Raw genomic sequence first — 22,980 nt, 5'->3', positions numbered from 1 at the left:
CTCCTCCCCTCATCTATTATACTACTACTACCCCCTCCCCTCATCTATTATACTACTACTACACCTCCCCTCATCTATTATACTACTACTACACCTCCCCTCATCTATTATACTACTACACCTCCCCTCATCTATTATACTACTACTACACCTCCCCTCATCTATTATACTACTACTACTACACCTCCCCTCATCTATTATACTACTACTACACCTCCCCTCATCTATTATACTACTACTACACCTCCCCTCATCTATTATACTACTACACCTCCCCTCATCTATTATACTACTACTACACCTCCCCTCATCTATTATACTACTACTACACCTCCCCTCATCTATTATACTACTACTACTACTACTCCTCCCCTCATCTATAATTATACTACTACACCTCCCCTCATCTATTATACTACTACTACACCTCCCCTCATCTATTATACTACTACTACACCTCCCCTCATCTATTATACTACTACTACACCTCCCCTCATCTATTATACTACTACTACACCTCCCCTCATCTATTATACTACTACTACACCTCCCCTCATCTATTATACTACTACTACACCTCCCCTCATCTATTATACTACTACTACACCCCCCCCCTCATCTATTATACTACTACACCTCCCCTCTTCTATTATACTACTACTACTACACCTCCCCTCATCTATTATACTACACCTCCCCTCATCTATTATACTACTACTACACCTCCCCTCATCTATTATACTACTACTACACCTCCCCTCATCTATTATACTACTACTACACCTCCCCTCATCTATTATACTACTACTACACCTCCCCTCATCTATTATACTACTACACCTCCCCTCATCTATTATACTACTACTACTACACCTCCCCTCATCTATTATACTACACCTCCCCTCATCTATTATACTACTACTACACCTCCCCTCATCTATTATACTACTACTACACCTCCCCTCATCTATTATACTACTACTACACCTCCCCTCATCTATTATACTACTACTACTACACCTCCCCTCATCTATTATACTACTACTACACCTCCCCTCATCTATTATACTACTACTACACCTCCCCTCATCTATTATACTACTACTACACCTCCCCTCATCTATTATACTACTACTACACCTCCCTCATCTATTATACTACTACACCTCCCCTCATCTATTATACTACTACTACACCTCCCCTCATCTATTATACTACTACTACACCTCCCCTCATCTATTATACTACTACTACACCTCCCCTCATCTATTATACTACTACTACACCTCCCCTCATCTATTATACTACTACTACACCTCCCCTCATCTATTATACTACTACTACACCTCCCCTCATCTATTATACTACTACTACTACACCTCCCCTCATCTATTATACTACTACTACTACACCTCCCCTCATCTATTATACTACTACTACACCTCCCCTCATCTATTATACTACTACTACACCTCCCCTCATCTATTATACTACTACACCTCCCCTCATCTATTATACTACTACACCTCCCCTCATCTATTATACTACTACTACACCTCCCCTCATCTATTATACTACTACTACTACACCTCCCCTCATCTATTATACTACTACACCTCCCCTCATCTATTATACTACTACACCTCCACTCATCTATTATACTACTACTACACCTCCCCTCATCTATTATACTACTACTACACCTCCCCTCATCTATTATACTACTACTACTACACCTCCCCTCATCTATTTTACTACTACTACACCTCCACTCATCTATTATACTACTACTACACCTCCCCTCATCTATTATACTACTACTACTCCTCCCCTCATCTATTATACTACTTCTACACCTCCCCTCATCTATTATACTACTACTACTCCTCCCCTCATCTATTATACTACTACTACACCTCCCCTCATCTATTATACTACTACTACACCTCCCCTCATCTATTATACTACTACACCTCCCCTCATCTATTATACTACTACACCTCCCCTCATCTATTATACTACTACTACACCTCCCCTCATCTATTATACTACTACACCTCCCCTCATCTATTATACTACTACTCCTCCCCTCATCTATTATACTACTACACCTCCCCTCATCTATTATACTACTACACCTCCCCTCATCTATTATACTACTACTACACCTCCCCTCATCTATTATACTACTACTACACCTCCCCTCATCTATTATACTACTACACCTCCCCTCATCTATTATACTACTACTACACCTCCCCTCATCTATTATACTACTACTACACCTCCCCTCATCTATTATACTACTACTACACCTCCCCTCATCTATTATACTACTACACCTCCCCTCATCTATTATACTACTACTACACCTCCCCTCATCTATTATACTACTACACCTCCCCTCATCTATTATACTACTACACCTCCCTCATCTATTATACTACTACTACACCTCCCCTCATCTATTATACTACTACACCTCCCCTCATCTATTATACTACTACTACACCTCCCCTCATCTATTATACTACTACTACACCTCCCCTCATCTATTATACTACTACACCTCCCCTCATCTATTATACTACTACACCTCCCCTCATCTATTATACTACTACTACACCTCCCCTCATCTATTATACTACTACTACTACACCTCCCCTCATCTATTTTACTACTACTACACCTCCACTCATCTATTATACTACTACTACACCTCCCCTCATCTATTATACTACTACTACACCTCCCCTCATCTATTATACTACTACTACACCTCCCCTCATCTATTATACTACTACTACTCCTCCCCTCATCTATTATACTACTACTACACCTCCCCTCATCTATTATACTACTACTACACCTCCCCTCATCTATTATACTACTACTACACCTCCCCTCATCTATTATACTACTACTACACCTCCCCTCATCTATTATACTACTACTACACCTCCCCTCATCTATTATACTACTACTACACCTCCCCTCATCTATTATACTACTACTACTACTACACCTCCCCTCATCTATTATACTACTACTACTACACCCCCATCTATTATACTACTACTACTACACCTCCCCTCATCTATTATACTACTACACCTCCCCTCATCTATTATACTACTACACCTCCCCTCATCTATTATACTACTACTACTACCACCTCCCTCATCTATTATACTAATACACCTTCCCCTCATCTATTATACTACTACTACACCTCCCCTCATCTATTATACTACTACTACACCTCCCCTCTATCCTATTATACTACTACTACACCTCCCCTCATCTATTATACTACTACTACACCTCCCCTCATCTATTATACTACTACACCTCCCCTCATCTATTATACTACTACACCTCCCCTCATCTATTATACTACTACTACACCTCCCCTCATCTATTATACTACTACTACTACACCTCCCCTCATCTATTATACTACTACTACACCTCCCCTCATCTATTATCACTACTCCACTCCCCTCATCTATTATACTACTACTACTTACACCTCCCTCACTATTATACTAGCTACTACACCTCCCCTCATCTATTATACTACTACTACACCTCCCCTCATCTACTTACTACTACACCTCCCCTCATCTATTATACTACTACTACACCTCCCCTCATCTATTATACTACTACTACACCTCCCCTCATCTATTATACTACTACTACACCTCCCCTCATCTATTATACTACTACTACACCTCCCCTCATCTATTATCTACTATACACCTCCCCTCATCTATTATTACTACTACAACCTCCCTCATCTATTATACTACTACTACTACATCCCTCATCTATTATACTACTACTACACCTCCCCTCATCTATTATACTACTACACCTCCCCTCATCTATTATACTACTACTACACCTCCCCTCATCTATTATACTACTACTACACCTCCCCTCATCTTTATCTACTACTACTGCCTCCCCTCATCTATTATACTACTACTACTACACCTCCCCTCATCTATTATACTACTACTACACCTCCCCTCATCTATTATACTACTACTACACCTCCCCTCATCTATTATACTACTACACCTCCCCTCATCTATTATACTACTACTACTACTACTACACCTCCCCTCATCTATTATACTACTACTACACCTCCCCTCATCTATTATACTACTACTACACCTCCCCTCATCTATTATACTACTACACCTCCCTCATCTATTATACTACTACACCTCCCCTCATCTATTATACTACTACACCTCCCCTCATCTATTATACTACTACTACACCTCCCCTCATCTATTATACTACTACACCTCCCCTCATCTATTATACTACTACACCTCCCCTCATCTATTATACTACTACTACACCTCCCCTCATCTATTATACTACTACTACACCTCCCCTCATCTATTATACTACTACTACACCTCCCCTCATCTATTATACTACTACTACTACACCTCCCCTCATCTATTATACTACTACACCTCCCCTCATCTATTATACTATTATAGATGTCTGATTATTATATCAGTGATGTCATCCAGGGGCAGGGCTGTGACTACCTCTCTATACACATGGTATACAGGGGGCGGGGCTGTGACTACCTCTATACACATAATATACAGGGGGCGGGGCTGTGACTACCTCTCTATACACTTGATATACAGGGGGTGGGGCTGTGACTACCTCTATACACATGATATACAGGGGGCGGGGCTGTGACTACCTCTCTATACACATGATATACAAGGGGCGGGGCTGTGACTACCTCTAGACACAGAATATACAGGGGGTGGGGCAGTGACTACCTCTATACACATGATATACAGGGGGCGGGGCTGTGACTACTTCTATACACAGAATATACAGGGGGCGGGGCTGTGACTACTTCTCTATACACATGATATACAGGGGGTGGGGCTGTGACTACTTCTATACACAGAATATACAGGGGGCGGGGCTGTGACTACCTCTCTATACACAGGATATACCGGGGGTGGGGCAGTGACTACCTCTGTATACACATTATATACAGGGGGCGGGGCTGTGACTACCTCTCTATACACTTGATATACAGGGGGCGGGGCTGTGACTACCTCTATACACAGAGGCGGAGCTGTGACTACTCTATACACAGGATAAACAGGGGGCTGGGCAGTGACTACCTCTCTATATACAGGGGGCGGGGCAGTGACTACCTCTATACACAGGATATACAGGGGGCGGGGCTGTGACTACCTCTCTATACACAGAATATACAGGGGGCGGGGCTGTGACATGTGACTACCTCTATATACAGGATATACAGGGGGCAGGGCTGTGACTACCTCTATACACATGATATACAGGGGGCGGGGCTGTGACTACCTCTCTATACACATGATATACAGGGGGCGGGGCTGTGACTACCTCTCTATACACATGATATACAGGGGGCGGGGCTGTGAGTACCTCTCTATACACATGATATACAGGGGGCGGGGCTGTGACTACCTCTATACACATGATATATAGGGGGCGGGGCTGTGACTACCTCTCTATACACATAATATACAGAGGGCGGGGCTGTGACAACCTTTCTATACACATGATATACAGGGGGCCGGGCTGTGACTACCTCTCTACACATGATATACAGGGGGCCGGGCTGTGACTACCTCTATATACACATGATATACAGGGGGCGGGGCTATGACTACCTCTATATACACATGATATACAGGGGGCGGGGCTGTGACTACCTCTATATACACAATATACAGGAAAACGGGGCAGGGCTGTGACTACCTCTCTATACACAATATACAGAGGGGGGGGCTGTGACTACCTATATATATGATATACAGGGGGCGGGGCTGTGACTACCTCTCTATACACAATATACGGGGGCGGGGCTGCGACTACCTCTCTACACATGATATGCAGGGGGCGGGGCTGTGACTACCTCTATACACAATATACAGGGGGCGGGGCTGTGACTACCTCTATACACAATATACATGGGGCGGGGCTGTGACTACCTCTATACACAGATTATACAGGGGGCGGGGCTGTGACTACCTCTCTATACACATATTATACAGGAGGCGGGGCTGTGACTACCTCTCTATACACACAATATACAGGGGGCGGGGCTGTTACTACCTCTATATACACATATACAGGGGGCGGGGCTGTGACTACCTCTCTATACACATGATATACAGGGGGCGGGGCTGTGACTACCTCTATACACAATATACAGGGGGCGGGGCTGTGACTACCTCTCTATACACATGATATACAGGGGACGGGGCTGTTACTACCTCTATATACACATATACAGGGGGCGGGGCTGTGACTACCTCTATACACATGATATACAGGGGGCGGGGCTGTGACTTCCTCTCTATACACATGATATACAGGGGGCGGGGCTGTGACTACCTCTATACACATGATATACAGGGGGCGGGGCTGTGACTACCTCTCTATACACATGATATACAGGGGGCGGGGCTGTGACTACCTCTCTATACACAGGATATACAGGGGGCGGGCTGTGACTTCCTCTCTATACACATGATATACAGGGGGCGGGGCTGTGACTACCTCTCTATACACATAATATACAGGGGGCGGGGCTGTTGCTACCTCTCTATACACATAATATAAAGGGGGAGGGGCTGTTACTACCTCTATATACACATATACAGGGGGCGGGGCTGTGACTACCTCTCTATACACAGGATATACAGGGGGCGGGGCTGTGACTTCCTCTCTATACACATGATATACAGGGGGCGGGGCTGTGACTACCTCTCCATACACATAATATACAGGGGGCGGGGGCTGTGACTACCTCTCTATACACATAATATACAGGGGGCGGGCTGTGACTACCTCTCTATACACTTGATATACAGGGGGCGGGGCTGTGACTACCTCTCTATACACATAATATACAGGGGGCGGGGGCTGTGACTACCTCTCTATACACATAATATACAGGGGGCGGGGCTGTGACTACCTCTCTATACACATAATATACAGGGGGCGGGGGCTGTGACTTCCTCTCTATACACATAATATACAGGGGGCGGGGCTGTGACTACCTCTCTATACACATAATATACAGGGGGCGGGGCTGTGACTGTCTCTCTAGAATACATGCTTCTCGTCTGATCCCAGGGCTATTATAATGAGGTGGCAGCTTATCCTGACACACTCTGTGCTGCTGTGGCCCGGCACTGGACAGGAGGAGGCAGGACGGGGGACAGGGTATCAGGAATCCTTTTATTTGTGTTTTAAAATATTTATTTTTTTCTTATAAAATGTCCGTGTTTGGCGGCGTCCTCGTCCTGGCCACAATTATTTACAGTTCAGTAAGAAAATATGAGCTCTGCGTGATAGAAAGCCCCTGCCCCGGGCAATTCATGTTGGGGTGGGGGTGCTGGCTGGGCCCCTGGAGCGTGGTCTCTGAAGATGGGGGATGAGGAGGTGGGAGCCCACCGCAGAGCCCTCAGTCACTGTCCGAGCCCACCGCCGCTGAGCCCTTCCTCTTCCTCTTTGTAGGCTTTGGCTTTGTATCTTCTTCCTCCTGGATGTGAACAGTAAGGGGTTAATGAGAACCCAAAATCAGACACCCCATCACCTGTAATACTCCCCCTGATCCCTCCCTGCAGGGCTGTAATACCCCCCCCCCCCTCCCGATCCCTCCCTGCAGGGCTGTAATACCCCCCCCCCCCCTCCCTGCAGGGCTGTAATACACCCCCCCCCCCCCCCCCGCCCCGACCCGCCCGATCCTCCCTGCAGGGCTGTAATACCCCCCCCCCCCCCCCCGATCCCTCCCTGCAGGGCTGTAATACCCCCCCCCCCCCCCGATCCCTCCCCTGCAGGGCTGTAATACTCCCCCCCCCCCCCCCGATCCCTCCCTGCAGGGCTGTAATACTCCCCCCCCCCCCCCCCGATCCCTCCCCTGCAGGGCTGTAATACTCCCCCCCCCCGACCCCTCCCTGCAGGGCTGTAATACCCCCGCTCCCCCCAATCCCTCCCCCCCCGATCCCTCCCCTGCAGGGCTGTAATACTCCCCTGATCCCTCCCTGCAGGGCTGTAATAGCCCCCCCCCCTCCCGATCCCTCCCTGCAGGGCTGTAATACCCCCCCCCCCCCGATCCCTCCTGCAGGGCTGTAATACCCACCACCCCCCCCCCGATCCCTCCCTGCAGGGCTGTAATACTCCCCCCGATCCCTCCCTGCAGGGCTGTAATACTCCCCCCCCCAATCCCTCCCTGCAGGGCTGTAATACTCCCCCCTGATCCCTCCCTGCAGGGCTGTAATACTCCCCCCCCCCAATCCCTCCCTGCAGGGCTGTAATACCCCCCCCCCTCCCGATCCCTCCCTGCAGGGCTGTAATACTCCCCCCTGATCCCTCCCCTGCAGGGCTGTAATACCCCCCCCCCCTCCCCCCGATCCCTCCCTGCAGGGCTGTAATACCCCCCCCCCCCCTCCCGATCCCTCCCTGCAGGGCTGTAATACTCCCCCCCCCCCGATCCCTCCCCTGCAGGGCTGTAATACCCCCCCCCCCCTCCCGATCCTCCCTGCAGGGCTGTAATACTCCCCCCTGATCCCTCCCCTGCAAGGCTGTAATACCCCCCCCCCCCTCCCGATCCCTCCCTGCAGGGCTGTAATACTCCCCCTGATCCCTCCCCTGCAGGGCTGTAATACCCCCCCTCCCCCCGATCCCTCCCTGCAGGGCTGTAATACCCCCCCCCCCTCCCGATCCCTCCCTGCAGGGCTGTAATACTCCCCCCCCCCCGATCCCTCCCCTGCAGGGCTGTAATAACCCCCCCCCCCTCCCAATCCCTCCCTGCAGGGCTGTAATACCCCCCCCCCCCAATCCCTCCCTGCAGGGCTGTAATACTCCCCCCCGATCCCTCCCTGCAGGGCTGTAATACTCCCCCCTGATCCCTCCCCTGCAGGGCTGTAATACTCCCCCCCGATCCCTCCCCTGCAGGGCTGTAATACTCCCCCCTGATCCCTCCCTGCAAGGCTGTAATACTCCCCCCTGATCCCTCCCTGCAGGGCTGTAATACTCCCCCCCCCCCAATCCCTCCCTGCAGGGCTGTAATACCCCCCCTCCCCCGATCCCTCCCCTGCAGGGCTGTAATACTCCCCCCCGATCCCTCCCTGCAGGGCTGTAATACTCCCCCCCGATCCCTCCCTGCAGGGCTGTAATACTCCCCCCCGATCCCTCCCTGCAGGGCTGTAATACTCCCCCCGATCCCTCCCTTGCAGGGCTGTACTACTCCCCCCCGATCCCTCCCCTGCAGGGCTGTAATACTCCCCCCCCCCCCCGATCCCTCCCCTGCAGGGCTGTAATACTCCCCCCCGATCCCTCCACTGCAGGGCTGTAATACTCCCCCCCCCGATCCCTCCACTGCAGGGCTGTAATACTCCCCCCCCCGATCCCTCCCCTGCAGGGCTGTAATACTCCCCCCCCCCGATCCGTCCCCTGCAGGGCTGTAATACTCCCCCCTGATCCCTCCCCTGCAGGGCTGTAATACTCCCCCCCCTCCCCCCCAATCCCTCCCCCCCCCCCGATCCCTCCCCTGCAGGGCTGTAATACTCCCCCCCGATCCCTCCCCTGCAGGGCTGTAATACTTCCCCCCCCCCCCCCCCGATCCCTCCCCTGCAGGGCTGTAATACTCCCCCCCCCCCCCCGATCCCTCCCCTGCAGGGCTGTAATACTCCCCCCCCCCCCCCCCGATCCCTCCCCTGCAGGGCTGTAATACTACTCCCCCCCCCCCCCCCCCCCCCCCCCGATCCCTCGCCTGCAGGGCTGTAATACTCCCCCCCCCTCCCCCGATCCCTCCCCTGCAGGGCTGTAATACTCCCCCCCTCCCCCCAATCCCTCCCCTGCAGGGCTGTAATACTCCCCCCCGATCCCTCCCCTGCAGGGCTGTAATACTCCCCCCCGATCCCTCCCCTGCAGGGCTGTAATACTTCCCCCCCCCCCCCGATCCCTCCCCTGCAGGGCTGTAATACTCCCCCTGATCCTTCCCTGCAGGGCTGTAATACTCATCCTGTTCCCCCTTCCCTTCAGATGTAATACTCCCCGTTTCCCCTTCCCTTCAGATGTAATACTCCCCGTTTCCCCTCTCTCCGTTCCCTCCTTGCTCAGCTGCAGAACTCAATCCCTTCTTGCAGTAGTACTCCTCCTCCCCTGGTTCCTTCCCCCTCGGCGGCAGTACTCCTCCTCCGATTCCTTTCCCCCTCAGCTGCAGTACTCCTCCCCTTGGTTCCTTCCCCCTGGGCTGCAATGCTCCTCCTCCCATTAATTCCTTCACCCTCGGCTGCAGTACTCCTCCTCCCCTTGGTTCCTTCCCCCTCGGCTGCAGTACTCCTCCTCCCCTTGGTTCCTTCCCCCTGGGCTGCAGTACTCCTCCTCCGCCCGATTCCTTTCCCCTCTGCTGCAGTACTCCTCCTCTTCTTGGTTCCTTCCCCCTGGGCTGCAGTACTCCTCCTCCGCCCGATTCCTTCCCCCTCGGATGCAGTGCTCCTCCTCTTCTTGGTTCCTTCCCCCTGGGCTGCAGTACTCCTCCTCCCCTTGGTTCCTTTCCCCTCTGCTGCAGTACTCCTCCTCCCCCCGGTTCCTTCCCCTGCTGCAGTACTCCTCCTCCCCTTGGTTCCTTCCCCCTTGGATGTACTCCTCCTCCCCTTGGTTCCTTTCCCCTCTGCTGCAGTAATCCTCCTCCCCTTGGTTCCTTTCCCCTCTGCTGCAGTACTCCTCCTCCCCCCGGTTCCTTCCCCCTCGGCTGCAGTACTCCTCCCCCTGGTTCCTTCCTCGGCTGTAGCACTCCCTTGCCCCCCTCGACTCTAATACTCACTGAGGCGCTGCTGGATGCGGACTCCTCCTCGGTGTTGGTAGGCTGTGCCGTGTTCTTCCTGCTGCGAGGACTAGTCATAGGCCCTTTTCGCCGGCTTTTGGGTGGTTTGGTGGAATCTTCGTACTCCTCAGCCAGAGAGAAAAGGTCACTGAACCTACACAGCAGAGAGAGCAGAAGGTCTATGGTCAGTGACCTCACTCCCAGGGGCGTAGCTAGGATTCATGGGGCCCCATAGCAAAAAACTGTATGGGGCCCCCCTCCCATATATCTATATCTATATCTATCTATCTATCTATCTATCTATCTATCTATCTATCTATCTATCTATCTATCTATCTATCTATCTATCTATCTATCTATCTATCTATCTATCTATCTATCTATCTATCTATCTATCTATCTATCTATCTATCTATCTATCTATCTATCTATCTATCTATCTATCTATCTATCTATCTATCTATCTATCTATCTATCTATCTATCTATCCATACATACATACACTCGGTGATGTGGCAAAAAAATTCTCTTGTGGCCAGAGGCAGAATCCTGTGTGCAGCCACAACAGTGACTGGCAGAAGAGAAAGCCAATGTCTGCTTGTTCTGTCCATCCACTGTATATAACTATAACAGCTGTATTAGGAGCCTCATGATTACTTACATAGGTTCAGGAGCAGGCTACCTTTTGCTTAACCCCTTATTTACTGCAGTGTGTAAGTGACCCAGTGTTCTCTTACATGCTGCAACACAAAGGGTTAATGCAGGAGACAATTAGCTCTCTCCTTGACCCCTGACTTCTGCAGGAGCTCAGAGGTCATCAGAGAGCTAATTGTCTTGAGCTTATATTAACCCTTTTTGTGTTGCAGCATGTAAGAGAACACTGGGTCACTTACACACTGCAGTACATAAGGGGTTAAGCAAAAGAACACAAGAGGCTCTTATCTTCCCTGGGCCCCCTCCCTCCATGGGCCCGATAGTAACCGCCTTCCCTGCCTCTATGGTAGTTATGCTACTGCTCACTCCATATACAGCCTAATTTATGGGGTACACTGGGAGCGGCACTTACTTCATCTTGTGTGCCTCGTCACAGCTGGCCTGGACATGCTGCAGGGCCTGTAAGATCGGCGTCTGGCTGAAAACTAAGAAAGAGACTATGATAAAGCAGTGAGAACACACAGCATGCAGTACCACCAAGATGCCACCAGGTGGCAGTAGAGCCCTACATTTACAGTCACATAACAGGGATGCAGATTGCAGTGGGCGGGGCCTGTGATGACAGGATCGGATACTCACAGTTCTGTTTGGTGTTGGACAAGTTGAGCCGCAGATTATCCAGATGCTCCAGAATCTGCTCCAAGGTCAACTGGGCGAGTTTACTGCTGGAGCTGCGGAGACTGAAAGAGGGAGATGGGGGGGATGAACACAAGAGCCACAGCTCCCCGACCCACCACCCCAACCCGCAACCACTGCCCTTAACAACATCCCAACCGCTGCCCTGCCCCACCACCCTAACCTCCAACCGCTGCCCTGCCCCACCACCCTAACCTCCAACCGCTGCCCTGCCCCACCACCCTAACCTCCAACCGCTGCCCTGCCCCACCACCCTAACCTCCAACCGCTGCCCTGCCCCACCACCCTAACCTGCAACCGCTGCTCTGCCCCACCACCCTAACCTCCGACCGCTGCCCTGCCCCACCACCCTAACCTCCAACCGCTGCCCTGCCCCACCACCCTAACCTCCAACCGCTGCCCTGCCCCACCACCCTAACCTCTAACCGCTGCCCTGCCCCACCACCCTAACCTCCAACCGCTGCCCTGCCCCACCACCCTAACCTCCAACCGCTGCCCTGCCCCACCACCCTAACCTCCAACCGCTGCCCTGCCCCACCACCCTAACCTCCAACCGCTGCCCTGCCCCACCACCCTAACCTCCAACCGCTGCCCTGCCCCACCACCCTAACCTCCAACCGCTGCCCTGCCCCACCACCCTAACCTGCAACCGCTGCTCTGCCCCACCACCCTAACCTGCAACCGCTGCCCTGCCCCACCGCCCTAACCTCCAACCGCTGCCCTGCCCCACCACCCTAACCTCCAACCGCTGCCCTGCCCAGCCACCCCCAACCTGCAACTGCTGCCCTGCCCCACCACCCTAACCTCCAACCGCTGCCCCACCACCCTAACCTCCAACCGCTGCCCTGCCCCACCACCCTAACCTCCAACCGCTGCCCTGCCCCACCACCCTAACCTCCAACCGCTGCCCTGCCCCACCACCCTAACCTCCAACCGCTGCCCTGCCCCACCACCCTAACCTCCAACCGCTGCCCTGCCCCACCACCCTAACCTGCAACCGCTGCCCTGCCCCACCACCCTAACCTCTAACCGCTGCCCTGCCCCACCACCCTAACCTCTAACCGCTGCCCTGCCCCACCACCCTAACCTCTAAACGCTGCCCTGCCCCACCACCCTAACCTCTAACCGCTGCCCTGCCCCACCACCCTAACCTCCAACCGCTGCCCTGCCCCACCACCCTAACCTCCAACCGCTGCCCTGCCCCACCACCCTAACCTCCAACCGCTGCCCTGCCCCACCACCCTAACCACTGCCCTGCCCCACCACCCTAACCTCTAAACGCTGCCCTGCCCCACCACCCTAACCTCCAACCGCTGCCCTGCCCCACCACCCTAACCTCCAACCGCTGCCCTGCCCCACCACCCTAACCTCCAACCGCTGCCCTGCCCCACCACCCTAACCACTGCCCTGCCCCACCACCCTAACCTGCAACCGCTGCCCTGCCCCACCACCCTAACCTCCAACCGCTGCCCTGCCCCACCACCCTAACCTCCAACCGCTGCCCTGCCCCACCACCCTAACCTCCAACCGCTGCCCTGCCCCACCACCCTAACCTCCAACCGCTGCCCTGCCCCACCACCCTAACCTCCAACCGCTGCCCTGCCCCACCACCCTAACCTGCAACCGCTGCCCTGCCCCACCACCCTAACCTCTAACCGCTGCCCTGCCCCACCACCCTAACCTCTAAACGCTGCCCTGCCCCACCACCCTAACCTCTAACTGCTGCCCTGCCCCACCACCCTAACCTCTAACCGCTGCCCTGCCCCACCACCCTAACCTCTAAACGCTGCCCTGCCCCACCACCCTAACCTCCAACCGCTGCCCTGCCCCACCACCCTAACCTCCAACCGCTGCCCTGCCCCACCACCCTAACCACTGCCCTGCCCCACCACCCTAACCTGCAACCGCTCCCCTGCCCCACCACCCTAACCTCCAACCGCTGCCCCACCACCCTAACCTCTAACCACTCCCCTGCCCCACCACCCTAACCTCTAACCGCTGCCCTGCCCCACCACCCTAACCACTCCCCTGCCCCACCATCCCAACCGCTGCCCTGCCCCACCACCCTAACCTCTAACCGCTGCCCTGCCCCACCACCCTAACCTGCAACCGCTGCCCTGCCCCACCACCCTAACCTGCAACCACTGCCCTGCCCCACCACCCTAACCTGCAACCACTGCCCTGCCCCACCACCCTAACCTGCAACCACTGCCCTGCCCCACCACCCTAACCTGCAACCGCTGCCCTGCCCCACCACCCTAACCTCTAACCGCTGCCCTGCCCCACCACCCTAACCTCCAACCGCTGCCCTGCCCCACCACCCTAACCTCTAACCGCTGCCCTGCCCCACCACCCTAACCACTCCCCTGCCCCACCATCCCAACTGCTGCCCTGCCCCATCACCCTAACCACTTCCGTGCCCCACCACCCTAACCTCCAACCACTGCCCTGCCCCACCACCCTAACCTCTAACCGCTGCCCTGCCCCACCACCCTAACCTCTAACTGCTGCCCTGCCCCACCACCCTAACCTGCAACCGCTGCCCTGCCCCACCACCCTAACCTCCAACCGCTGCCCTGCCCCACCACCCTAACCTCTAACCGCTGCCCTGCCCCACCACCCTAACCTCCAACCGCTGCCCTGCCCCACCACCCTAACCTCCAACCGCTGCCCTGCCCCACCACCCTAACCTGCAACCACTGCCCTGCCCCACCACCCTAACCACTGCCCTGCCCCACCACCCTAACCTGCAACCGCTGCCCTGCCCCACCACCCTAACCTGCAACCACTGCCCTGCCCCACCACCCTAACCTCTAACCGCTGCCCTGCCCCACCACCCTAACCACTTCCGTGCCCCACCATCCCAACCGCTGCCCTGCCCCACCACCCCAGCCCGCAACTGTTCCCTTGCCTCCCACCCCGACCTGCAACAGCTCCCCTGCCCTGCCACCCAGCCTACAAGCGCTCCTGTGCCCCGCCACCCCTGACCTGCAACTGCTCCCCCACCCCCGTGACTCCTGGCTATGTTAGATGTGAATGTTTCTGGCCGCGTCTGTGGGGGCTCGGCTGCTCTCCCGGACCTTGTGACAGCTCTTCAGTGTCGGAGCCTCGGGCCTCTTTCTTATCTGGGTCACAGAGGGCTTGGGGGACAAGATATTGGGGGGGGAGGGGGCAGCTGGGTAAGGACTGTAGGTCACATGATGAGAGGATGACCACCCGGGCCGGCTCACCTCTGCCTCTTACGGGGGAGGCTGTTGTTCTTGATCAGCAGGGACTTGATGTGCTCGGCCAGGGGGTCATCGTGCTTCAGGCACCAGTGACGCAGGATGCTGGTGGTGAACTGGTCATCAGGGTGGTACGGGCGGCTCAGCACCATCTTCACCATCTCTTCTGTAGGCCTGTAGGGGGAGCAGCGAGCGGTCAGGGGGGAAACACACAGCCAATGGAGCAGCCCTTCTACCTGTACTGCCCCTCCCCTCTCACCCCTCTACCTGTACTGCCCCTCCCCTCTCACCCCTCTACCTGTACTGCCCCTCCCCTCTCACCCCTCTACCTGTACTGCCCCTCCCCTCTCACCCCTCTACCTGTACTGCCCCTCCCCTCTCACCCCTCTACCTGTACTGCCCCCTCTCACCCCTCTACCTGTACTGCCCCTCCCCTCTCACCCCTCTACCTGTACTGCCCCTCCCCTCTCACCCCTCTACCTGTACTGCCCCTCCCCTCTCACCCCTCTACCTGTACTGCCCTCCCTCTCACCCTCTACGTACTGCCTCCTTCCTTACCTGTACTGCCCCTCCCCTCTCACCCCTCTACCTGTACTGCCCCTCCCCTCTCACCCCTCTACCTGTACTGCCCCTCCCCTCTACCTGTACTGCCCCCTCTCACCCCTCTACCTGTACTGCCCCTCCCCTCTCACCCCTCTACCTGTACTGCCCCCTCTCACCCCTCTACCTGTACTGCCCCTCCCCTCTCACCCCTCTACCTGTACTGCCCCTCCCCTCTCACCCCTCTACCTGTACTGCCCCTCCCCTCTCACTCTTCTACCTGTACTGCCCCTCCCCTCTCACCCCTCTACCTGTACTGCCCCCCCTCTTCAGAGAGATAAGAGTCCTGGAGACTACTGATTACTGTGCCACTAATAATCACGTGTGCCGCTCTGTCCGACACCGCCGGTGGGGGGAGTGTTCATGGCTGCCACCGTACAGCACCACCACCCACAGACAGCGTCCGCAACACCTCCGCCCCCGTACAGCGCCCGCAACACCCCCGTACATCGCACGCAACACCCCCGCCCAGTGCCCGCATCACCACCGCCACCGTACAGCATCTGCAACACCATCGCCCCTGTACAGCGCCCGCAACACCCCCGCCCCCGGACAGCGCCCGCAACACCCCCGCCCCCGGACAGCGCCCGCAACACCCCCGCCCCCGGACAGCGCCCGCAACACCGCCGCCCCTGTACATCGCCCGCAACACCCCCGTACATCGCCCGCAACACCCCCGCCCCCGTACAGTGCCCGCAACACCCCCGCAAAGCGCCCGCAACACCCCCGCCCCCGTACATCGCCCGCAACACCCACGCCCCCTTACAGCGCCCGCAACACCGCCGCCCTCGTACAGCGCCCGCAAAGCCCCCGTACAGTGCCCGCAACACCCCCGCCCCCGTACAGCACCCGCAACACCCCCGCTCTCGTACAGTGCCCGCAACACCCCCGTACAGCACCCGCAACACCCCCGCTCTCGTACAGTGCCCGCAACACCCCCGCCCCCGTACAGTGCCCGCAACAACTCCCGCCCCCGTACAGTGCCCGCAACAACTCCCGCCCCCGTACAGTGCCCGCAACAACTCCCGCCCCCGTACAGCACCCGCAACACCCCCGCCCCCGTACAGCGCCCGCAACACCCCCGCCACCGTACAGCGCCGTGAACATCAACGCGTGGCATGGCGCTCCCTTATGGACAGGCAGGTGCAGGATTACTCACTTCTCTCGTCTCAGCTGGAGGAGCAGACAGGATAAAGCCTCCGGGTGCTCTGGAAGAAGAAGAAGGTGTCACAGACAATATGGCTAAGCAGAGCCCGCTGCGCCCGTCACCCCATGGCACAGAGCCCGCTGCGCCCGTCACCCCATGGCACAGAGCCCACTGCGCCCGTCACCCCATGGCACAGAGCCCGCTGCGCCCGTCACCCCATGGCACAGAGCCCCCTGCGCCCGTCACCCCATGGCACAGAGCCCACTGCGCCCGTCACCCCATGGCACAGAGCCCCCTGCGCCCGTCACCCCATGGCACAGAGCCCGCTGCGCCCGTCACCCCATGGCACAGAGCCCCCTGCGCCCGTCACCCCATGGCACAGAGCCCCCTGCGCCCGTCACCCCATGGCACAGAGCCCGCTGCGCCCGTCACCCCATGGCACAGAGCCCCCTGCGCCCGTCACCCCATGGCACCTCACCTTTATACTTCAGATGCTGGAGAATAGGGATTATAGTCTCCAGGGGAACATTGTGGGCGAGGAAGAGCTGCCATGTGCAATACTGCTCAAAGGTCTCCCACTCCAGGCTCTGAACTGCAACACAACATGGGGGGCACTTACTTCTCCACACCCTCTCCATAGCCCACATATACCCACCCTCACCCGCCAACCATCCACTCACTCAGGATATTCAGCACAGAGTCCTTCCGGAACATCACCAGGTTCCCCATCATGACGTGACACACCAGCTCCTGCAACTGAAGAGAGAGACGGAACGGATGTAGAAGCGGCAGCACCCGCAGCACCATTACATCGCCCTGAGGAGACTGCCCCAGAGGAGGACGCCGCCCCCAGAGGAGGAGACTGCCCCAGAGGAGGACGCCGCCCCCAGAGGAGGAGACTGCCCCAGAGGAGGAGACTGCCCCAGAGGAGGAGACTGCCCCAGAGGAGGACGCCACCCCCAGAGGAGGACGCCACCCCCAGAGGAGGACGCCACCCCCAGAGGAGGACGCCACCCCCAGAGGAGGACGCCACCCCCAGAGGAGGACGCCACCCCCAGAGGAGGACGCCACCCCCAGAGGAGGACGCCACCCCCAGAGGAGGACGCCACCCCCAGAGGAGGACGCCACCCCCAGAGGAGGAGACTGCCCCAGAGGAGGACGCCTGCCCCAGAGGAGGACGCCACCCCCAGAGGAGGAGACTGCCCCAGAGGAGGAGACTGCCCCAGAGGAGGACGCCACCCCCAGAGGTGGAGGACGCCACCCCCAGAGGTGGAGGACGCCACCCCCAGAGGTGGAGGACGCCACCCCCAGAGGTGGAGGACGCCACCCCCAGAGGAGGAAACTGCCCCAGAGGAGGACGCCGCCCCGAGAGGAGGAGACTGCCCCAGAGGAGGACGCCGCCCCGAGAGGAGGAGACTGCCCCAGAGGAGGAGACTGCCCCAGAGGAGGAGACTGCCCCAGAGGAGGACGCCTGCCCCAGAGGAGGACGCCACCCCCAGAGGAGGACGCCACCCCCAGAGGAGGAGACTGCCCCAGAGGAGGACGCCACCCCAGAGGAGGAGACTGCCCCAGAGGAGGACGCCACCCCAGAGGAGGACGCCACCCCCAGAGGAGGAGACTGCCCCAGAGGTGGAGGACGCCACCCCCAGAGGAGGACGCCACCCCCAGAGGTGGAGGACGCCACCCCCAGAGGAGGAGGACGCCCCCGGAGGAGCAGAGTGCCCCAGAGGACGACGCCCCCGGAGGAGCAGAGTGCCCCAGAGGGCGACGCCCCCGGAGGAGCAGAGTGCCCCAGAGGGCGACGCCCCCGGAGGAGCAGAGTGCCCCAGAGGACGACGCCCCCGGAGGAGCAGAGTGCCCCAGAGGACGACGCCCCCGGAGGAGGAGAGCGCCCCAGAGGACGACGCCCCCGGAGGAGCAGAGTGCCCCAGAGGACGACGCCCCCGGAGGAGCAGAGTGCCCCAGAGGACGACGCCCCCGGAGGAGCAGAGCGCCCCAGAGGACGACGCCCCCGGAGGAGCAGAGCGCCCCAGAGGACGACGCCCCCGGAGGAGGAGAGCGCCCCAGAGGACGACGCCCCCGGAGGAGGAGAGCGCCCCAGAGGACGACGCCCCCGGAGGAGGAGAGCGCCCCAGAGGACGACGCCCCCGGAGGAGGAGAGCGCCCCAGAGGACGACGCCCCCGGAGGAGGAGAGCGCCCCAGAGGACGACGCCCCCGGAGGAGGAGAGCGCCCCAGAGGACGACGCCCCCGGAGGAGGAGAGCGCCCCAGAGGACGACGCCCCCGGAGGAGGAGAGCGCCCCAGAGGACGACGCCCCCGGAGGAGGAGAGCGCCCCAGAGGACGACGCCCCCGGAGGAGGAGAGCGCCCCAGAGGACGACGCCCCCGGAGGAGGAGAGCGCCCCAGAGGACGACGCCCCCGGAGGAGGAGAGCGCCCCAGAGGACGACGCCCCCGGAGGAGGAGAGCGCCCCAGAGGACGACGCCCCCGGAGGAGGAGAGCGCCCCAGAGGACGACGCCCCCGAGGGAGCAGAGTGCCCCAGAGGACGACGCCCCCGGAGGAGGAGAGTGGCCCAGAGGACGACGCCCCCGGAGGAGGAGAGTGGCCCAGAGGACGACGCCCCCGGAGGAGACTGCCCCAGAGGAGGACGCCGTGCCTGGAGGAGGAGACTGCCCCAGAGGAGGAGGACGCCGCCCTCAGAGGAGGAGACTGCCCCAGAGGAGGAGGAGACTGCCCCAGAGGAGGAGGAGACTGCCCCAGAGGAGGAGGACGCCGACCCCGAGGAGGAGGACGCTGCCCCCGAGGAGGAGACTGCCCCAGAGGAGGACGCCACCCCCGGAGGAGAAGACTGCCCCAGAGGAGGACGCCGCCCCTAGGAGGAGCAGACTGCCCTAGAGGACGACGCCACCCCCGGAAGAGAAGACTGCCCCAGAAGAGGACGCCGCCGCCCCTGGAGGAGAAGACTGCCCCAGAGGAGAACGCCGCCTCCCCTGGAGGAGAAGACTGCCCCAGAAGAGGACGCCGCCACGCCTGGAGGAGAAGACTGCCCCAGAAGAGAACGCCGCCTCCCCTGGAGGAGAAGACTGCCCCAGAAGAGGACGCCGCCACCCCTGATGGAGGAGACTTCTCCAGAAGAGGAAACTACCCCAGAGGAGGACGCAGTCCCCGGAGAAGGGGACTGCCCCAGAGGAGGATGCTACCCTCAAGGAGACAGCCCCTGAAGGCTGACACCCCTCCGCCAGAACACTGCACCAGAGAAGAACTTCCCCGCCAGGACACCGCCCCTGACCCTGCTGGCACAGTGCCAGGATACCGCCCTCTGGAGGAGAAGGCCCTCATCAGGACACCAACCCTGAGAGGCTGCTCCCTGCTCACACAATGCCAGGACACCACCCCCACGGAGACAGCCCCTGGAGGCCACCCTGGCAGACATCATGTAATAGATGAGAACAGTTTCTAGTTTTCCCTTTACTGGAGGAAAAGAATTCCCCTCACACACCGGGGCCATAAGGTAGAACAGAACAGCGGATGCTACCTGGGCGGAGTCAATGACAGCGACAATCATATTGAGCAGCTCCCCACTTCGGAGCGTTTCATCTGGGAACTGAAGAGAAGAGAGAGTAAGACCGACATTAAAGCACAAAAGCACCGCCCCGACCAAAGGTACTCCACCCACACCAGAAGCACCGCCCCAACCAAAGCTACTCCAACCACCCAAGGCACTGCCCTGACCCAAGCTACTCCACCCACCCCAGAGGCACCACCCCCACCAAAACTACTCCACCTACACCAGAAGCACCGCCCCTACCAAAGCTACTCCACCCACCCGAGGCACCGCCCCCACCCAAGTTACTCCACCCCAGAGGCACTGCCCTGACCCAAGCTACTCCACCCACCCCAGAGGCACCACCCCCACCAAAGCTACTCCACCTTCACCAGAAGCACCGCCCCTACCAAAGCTACTCCACCCACCAGAAGCACCACCCCCACCCAAGCTACTCTACCCCCACCCAAGCTACTCCACCCACACCAGAAGCACCGTCCCCACCCAAACTACTCCACCCCCACCCAAGCTACTCCACCCACACCAAAAGCACTGCCCTAACAAAAGCTACTCCACCCACCCCAAAGGGCCCACCTCTTACCAAAATTACTCCACCCAACCCAGAGGTACTGCCCACCACAGCTGCTCCACCCACCTCAAAAGCACCTCCCACCACAGCTGCTCCACTCAATCCCAAAGCACCGCCCACCACAGCTACTCCACCCACATATCTGCTCCTCCCAGCCTCTCACCTCACTATATATGGAGGGCGTCAGGTAGCAGAGCAGCCGCACGTCATCCTCCTGGCACGCCTTCATGTCCATCATCAGACAGGTGTGGAGATCCCCCAGCTGGGTGGCCTGAGCAAACGACTCGTACAGGTTCATCTTCCCGGCTGCCGCTTTACTGGAATCAGAGGGTGAGAGGTTTAACACCCTGATGATGGAGGGCCCGGGGGTTATGTGATTGAGGAACACCGGCCCCCCTGTGAGGGGGAGGGGCAGTTTAGACGTGGCCCACGTCTCCAGGTTGGCACTGTCCTCCGCAGATTAAAAAAAGGACAGGAAACTGGACCGGACGGAGGGTAGGAGAGCGCAGCTCTGGATGATAATTAATGGGCGTTAATGAGACGACCGGACAGAGAACGGGGACTGGAGGTTATTAAGCAGGATGAGCGCGGTAATGAGGTAAACATCCCGGGCAGGGGAGAGGGGACTGGCCCCGACCGCAGGTGCATGGTGCCCCCTCCAGCCCAGGACACTACACATCTATACACACCAAATCCTACCCAGAGGCCGACCACAGGTGCATGGTGCCCCCTCCAGCCCAGGACACTACACATCAAATCCTACCCAGACAGAGGCCGACCACAGGTGCATGGTGCCCCCTCCACCATCACACGCAGCAGTGCCCGCTCACCCACCCACCATGCCCGGCTGATTATACATGTATGATAGATCGGGGCTGCAGCGCCTCACCTGGCCTTCAGGTAGTACAGCAGGTGGTAGCCGATCTTCGGCTGCTTCTGGTAGAGCTCGGAGAGCAGGTCGAGCAGCAGAGAGAAGCCATTGCTGTCCTCCTGCATCTGGATCAGGTTCCTGGAAGGAGAGAGGTATCAGCAGCTGCCATGACCTCTGCCATGACAGCTACAGGGAGGGAGCGGTGACTAACCTGAATATAAGGTAGAGGGGCTTCCCCACAGACTCCTCCAAAGACCTGCCGATAAGTACAGGACAGTCAGTGACCACAGGGATCAGTCAGGACAGTCAGTGACCACAGGGATCAGTCAGGACAATCAGTGACCACAGGGATCAGTCAGGACAGTCTGTGACCACAGGGATCAGTCAGGACAGTCTGTGACCACAGGGATCAGTCAGGGCAGTCTGTGACCACAGGGATCAGTCAGGACAGTCAGTGACCACAGGGATCAGTCAGGACAGTCTGTGACCACAGGGATCAGTCAGGACAGTCTGTGACCACAGGGATCAGTCAGGACAGTCTGTGACCACAGGGATCAGTCAGGACAGTCTGTGACCACAGGGATCAGTCAGGACAGTCTGTGACCACAGGGATCAGTCAGGACAGTCTGTGACCACAGGGATCAGTCAGGACAGTCGGTGACCAAAGGGATCAGTCAGGACAGTCGGTGACCACAGGGATCAGTCAGGACAGTCGGTGACCACAGGGATCAGTCGGTGACCACAGGGATCAGTCAGGACAGTCAGTGAC

The 22,980-nt window shown here is 57.4% G+C and overlaps 1 protein-coding gene across 2 annotated transcripts in view; it reads right to left on the bottom strand.

The window, feature by feature from the left end:
- Positions 1-7,279: 7,279 nt before the first annotated feature.
- INTS3 (integrator complex subunit 3) overlaps positions 7,280-22,980 on the bottom strand; it is a 67,736-nt gene continuing 52,035 nt past the window's right edge. For both annotated transcript variants that reach the window (XM_069950054.1, XM_069950055.1), the window contains exons 19-30: positions 22,423-22,467; positions 22,230-22,349; positions 21,504-21,657; positions 20,743-20,811; positions 17,887-17,962; positions 17,685-17,798; positions 17,219-17,267; positions 15,466-15,633; positions 12,179-12,279; positions 11,952-12,024; positions 10,886-11,039; positions 7,280-7,597 (exon numbers count right to left, since the gene is read on the bottom strand). In XM_069950054.1, the coding sequence (XP_069806155.1) occupies positions 7,520-7,597; positions 10,886-11,039; positions 11,952-12,024; positions 12,179-12,279; positions 15,466-15,633; positions 17,219-17,267; positions 17,685-17,798; positions 17,887-17,962; positions 20,743-20,811; positions 21,504-21,657; positions 22,230-22,349; positions 22,423-22,467 (1,201 nt within the window). In that variant the 3' untranslated portion in view covers positions 7,280-7,519. The remainder of the gene's footprint in view (positions 7,598-10,885; positions 11,040-11,951; positions 12,025-12,178; positions 12,280-15,465; positions 15,634-17,218; positions 17,268-17,684; positions 17,799-17,886; positions 17,963-20,742; positions 20,812-21,503; positions 21,658-22,229; positions 22,350-22,422; positions 22,468-22,980) is intronic.

The sequence above is a fragment of the Dendropsophus ebraccatus genome, chromosome 13 (genome assembly GCF_027789765.1).
Source record: "Dendropsophus ebraccatus isolate aDenEbr1 chromosome 13, aDenEbr1.pat, whole genome shotgun sequence".
Taxonomy (NCBI): domain Eukaryota; kingdom Metazoa; phylum Chordata; class Amphibia; order Anura; family Hylidae; genus Dendropsophus; species Dendropsophus ebraccatus.
The sequence above is the reverse complement of the archived record's forward strand: the minus strand, read 5'-3'. Positions and strand labels throughout refer to the sequence as shown.